The sequence below is a fragment of the Etheostoma spectabile genome, unplaced genomic scaffold (assembly GCF_008692095.1).
Source record: "Etheostoma spectabile isolate EspeVRDwgs_2016 unplaced genomic scaffold, UIUC_Espe_1.0 scaffold273, whole genome shotgun sequence".
Lineage (NCBI taxonomy): Eukaryota > Metazoa > Chordata > Actinopteri > Perciformes > Percidae > Etheostoma > Etheostoma spectabile.
Window position 1 is genome coordinate 950124 of NW_022605577.1, and position 3457 is coordinate 953580.

Sequence of the window (3457 nt, forward strand, 5' to 3'; positions counted from 1 at the left end):
AAACCTAACCCTGAACTAATAAATAGCTAACTGGGAGAATAAACTTTTTATATTTTTTTTTTTACTTTTTATTTCTGACATATGTAATTTGTGGGGGACTTTAATTAGGAAAATTAGTATTTAAAAAAATATTTTGATTAATATTGCAACTTGTGAACCTAGCTGGAGTTCACCAAAATCCCAAATTCCCTTGATGTATATATGTATATATATATACTGTATATATTTTTTCTATTTTTTTTTTTTTAAGAATTTGAACCTTAAAAGGTTGTAGCTTCTTAGAGTTTGATAGGACACTAAATATCCCTCGACATGGTGTCTGGATTCAATAATCATCAAGGATTAGTCTATCATTGTATTTCCTTACAAGTTTGGGTCCTGGTAATTAGTTTACATTTTTACGAGGAACACCCAAACGCACCTCAAGCAGAGCACCGTGAATCGTGTGTCAACTCTGAACATCTCCTTGCCTGCACAGAGAACCAAACCTAACAGATCAGCTGTGGCTTGGTTTCTCAGACTCTAGGCCCACTATGCTGTTGTACTATCAATCCAACTAAATATGGTACTTCAGCTCTGAATGTATGTAAACAGACTTTGGTGAAATCCAGTTTGGTGGGAAATGATAGACCTTGTGTCAACTTGACCTGCAGAACTATAGCAAAACATATCATTGAGACGAATGGAAACCCCAGTATCCAAAAACTGGAGTTTGGGTTTTGTGTTAGGACAATTTCACAGAGCAAAAGTTGAATCATTTTGAGATTATTGCTGCCATCTAGTGTTGTGCCTGGGTTAATGTATCTAAAAATGATGAAATGGAACTTGATATAAAACTTGGCAGTTTGTATAAATTGCCCTCCGTGTTTAAAAGGTGTGTGTGTGTGTATATATATATATATATATACACACACACACACAGTACATATACCTATATATATAAATATACTATACATACTGTATATACAGTATACATATATACACAGTGTATCTATAACGCATAGATTTACTGTATATACATATAGTACAGTATATCAATCTACTTTCTCAGACAGTTGAACCTGTCTCATATATTCCAACCAAGTTAAAAATCAAAAGGCTGAGTAGAAAAAAATGACTCTTTAATTCCGTTGACATAGAAAACATAAAAAACATTAAAACAGCGCTCTACAGAAATATCATTTTATCCACTGGTTTGACTCTTGTCACGTCCACTTCTATGTTCTCTCCTTTTCTCATAACGAAAGCAGGAATGGGAAAAGTATTACAAAAAACACCTTGCGGATGAATCACACAAGAGGCACACATTATGTATGAATGTATTACCTAAAACACACACAGTTGGGCTGGGAGTCTACTAATGCGGTGAGTGCGTGAGACGGTCCGTTACAGCCTCCCCGTCTCCTTGAACTTGCTGAGCAGTCCGTCGTCGGCCCTCAGGGGGAAGTACAGGGTCCGGCTTTTGTAGTACCGGCGGTCCGACTGCAGGTTTTGGATCACGTCGGCGAGGAGGTGGGCCCGCTCGACGCCGCAGCCGGGCGCCTCGTAGCCCAGCTTGGTGAAGTGGACGTGGAGGTGATAGTAGGACGGCTGGTAGTGCAGGTAGACTCTCAGCTTGCTGGCCGGGAGGTTGTAGCGCTCCAAGATGGCCTCCTGAAATCCCAATCACACAGGTTAGGTCATTCTCTCTTTATGATTGGCATTATGACTATGTCCAAGAATTCCTCTTTTGGCTCTAATAATAAAATGGAAACTTAATTTTTGTCAACCTTAATCCAGCAGCAAACATGCCAGTTATTTCATGGATCCAGGATACTGAGCACCCTGATGAAGTTCCCTTGGCCTTTGAAATTAAAATAGCATCCCCCCCCCCCACCACACACACATCCTCACATACCCTTCACCATACCTAGAGATAGGCATCTATACCTATAACCATTCCAATGACTCCAAAGCTGTTCAGTTAAGGTAAAATTTGCTAAAAAAAAAAAGTTCCCATTCTATTAATTCCCCTTTAATACTGGACCAATGTCCAATGTCAAAGATTCTTGTTCTCATCAGTCACTTAGACACAAAAACATAGGAAAATAGGGTCCAGGTTGTTCTAGCTCTCTGCAATGGAAAGTATAACTGGTTGAAGATAAGGATTATATTATTAAAGGTGACATTAAAAGGCAGCTGCTAGAAGAACAGGACGTTTTCGGTTTTTTCTCCTCCACAATAACCCCGTGGGGTGACTGCGTTGCCTCACCTTTCCTTTCTGGAAGATGTTCTGCAGCAGTGGTAGATGCTCTGACGTCAGGTCTCTGAGACTCCTGATGTCTCTCTGATGTACTATGGCAATCAGGTATAAATCATCAACCTGAAAGAAGGAGACACATACTGTGAACCTGCGTAGTCCAGTCAGAGGCCTACGATTCCTAAAGTATGTATGTGTTGTTCTTTCTAATTCTATCTTTGTGTAGATTAGTGAGTTGCATTTAAGCGGAACAGTCTGTGTTTTAGATTCCTACTTTCTGCTTTTCTAACTCAAACATTAAGTATAATTTCCTAAAAATGAGGTTTCTTGAGCATAAATTCAAAAAATAACTGACAAAAATAAAGTCAATAAGTTGGTGTTACATAGTGGTAAACATCCAAAACAGTGACAAACATTGAAAAAAAGGGTCAAAAACTTAAGAAAAACTTAAAAAACATTGATAAAAAGCCTCAACAAAAGTGTTGATATTCAATTTTGACGAGAAGACAACACAAGGGTTAAGTGTACTTTACTGAAGTAATTATTTTACAGCAGATGTTTTACTCTTTACAGTTTCACGCAATTATTTGTACGTTCCACTCCTGAATTTGTAAAAATAGCCTTGTTACTCCTATTTCAGTTCGGCTTATTTTCATTCCGGCTTGTCAAAAACAAAATCCAGATAAATCGCGCCCTCCGGACAGAGTGAATTGGATTTTTGTTGGATGAGAAGTATAAACATATAGCAAAATTCGTGGCATCTCACCTGTTTCTGGTCCCATTTGAAATCTGGTAGAAGGACAAAGCCAACTTCTGGATCCGGATCTTCATAAACTATCCTGTCAGCCTCTGCCTTCTTCTCAAGGATGTTGTATACCCACTGGGGAGTGAAGGTGATGCAAAATAAATCCACAGATCATGTTGCACATTCACAAGTATGCATTAGGACGCCAATGCAAGCATGTTACTGATGGACACTGACCTGTACGCTGAAACTCTGCTTCTGAATGTAGGGCAATGTGATGGACTGATAGTCCTCCCCCGTCTCCTCCACGAGGAAACTCTCCTGTCGTTGGTATTTCTTTACGTGCTTCTCCGTGGCTGGACACACGACTGTGGTCTTGATCTCTGCAAAACAGAAACCCAAAGACTGTAAAACCTGGGTCCAGCTGGCCAAAGTGGCTGCTGGATTTACAATCTCTTCAGTCAGTTCATTCC

At 39.4% G+C, this 3457-nt stretch overlaps 1 protein-coding gene across 1 annotated transcript in view; it reads right to left on the reverse strand.

Annotated features, from left to right (window-relative positions):
* Nucleotides 1–1104: 1104 nt before the first annotated feature.
* dcps (decapping enzyme, scavenger) overlaps nt 1105–3457 on the reverse strand; it is a 3986-nt gene continuing 1633 nt past the window's right edge. The window contains exons 3-6 of the mRNA XM_032510878.1: nt 3222–3367; nt 3006–3119; nt 2252–2362; nt 1105–1653 (exon numbers count right to left, since the gene is read on the reverse strand). Of these exons, the coding sequence (XP_032366769.1) occupies nt 1387–1653; nt 2252–2362; nt 3006–3119; nt 3222–3367 (638 nt within the window). The 3' untranslated portion in view covers nt 1105–1386. The remainder of the gene's footprint in view (nt 1654–2251; nt 2363–3005; nt 3120–3221; nt 3368–3457) is intronic.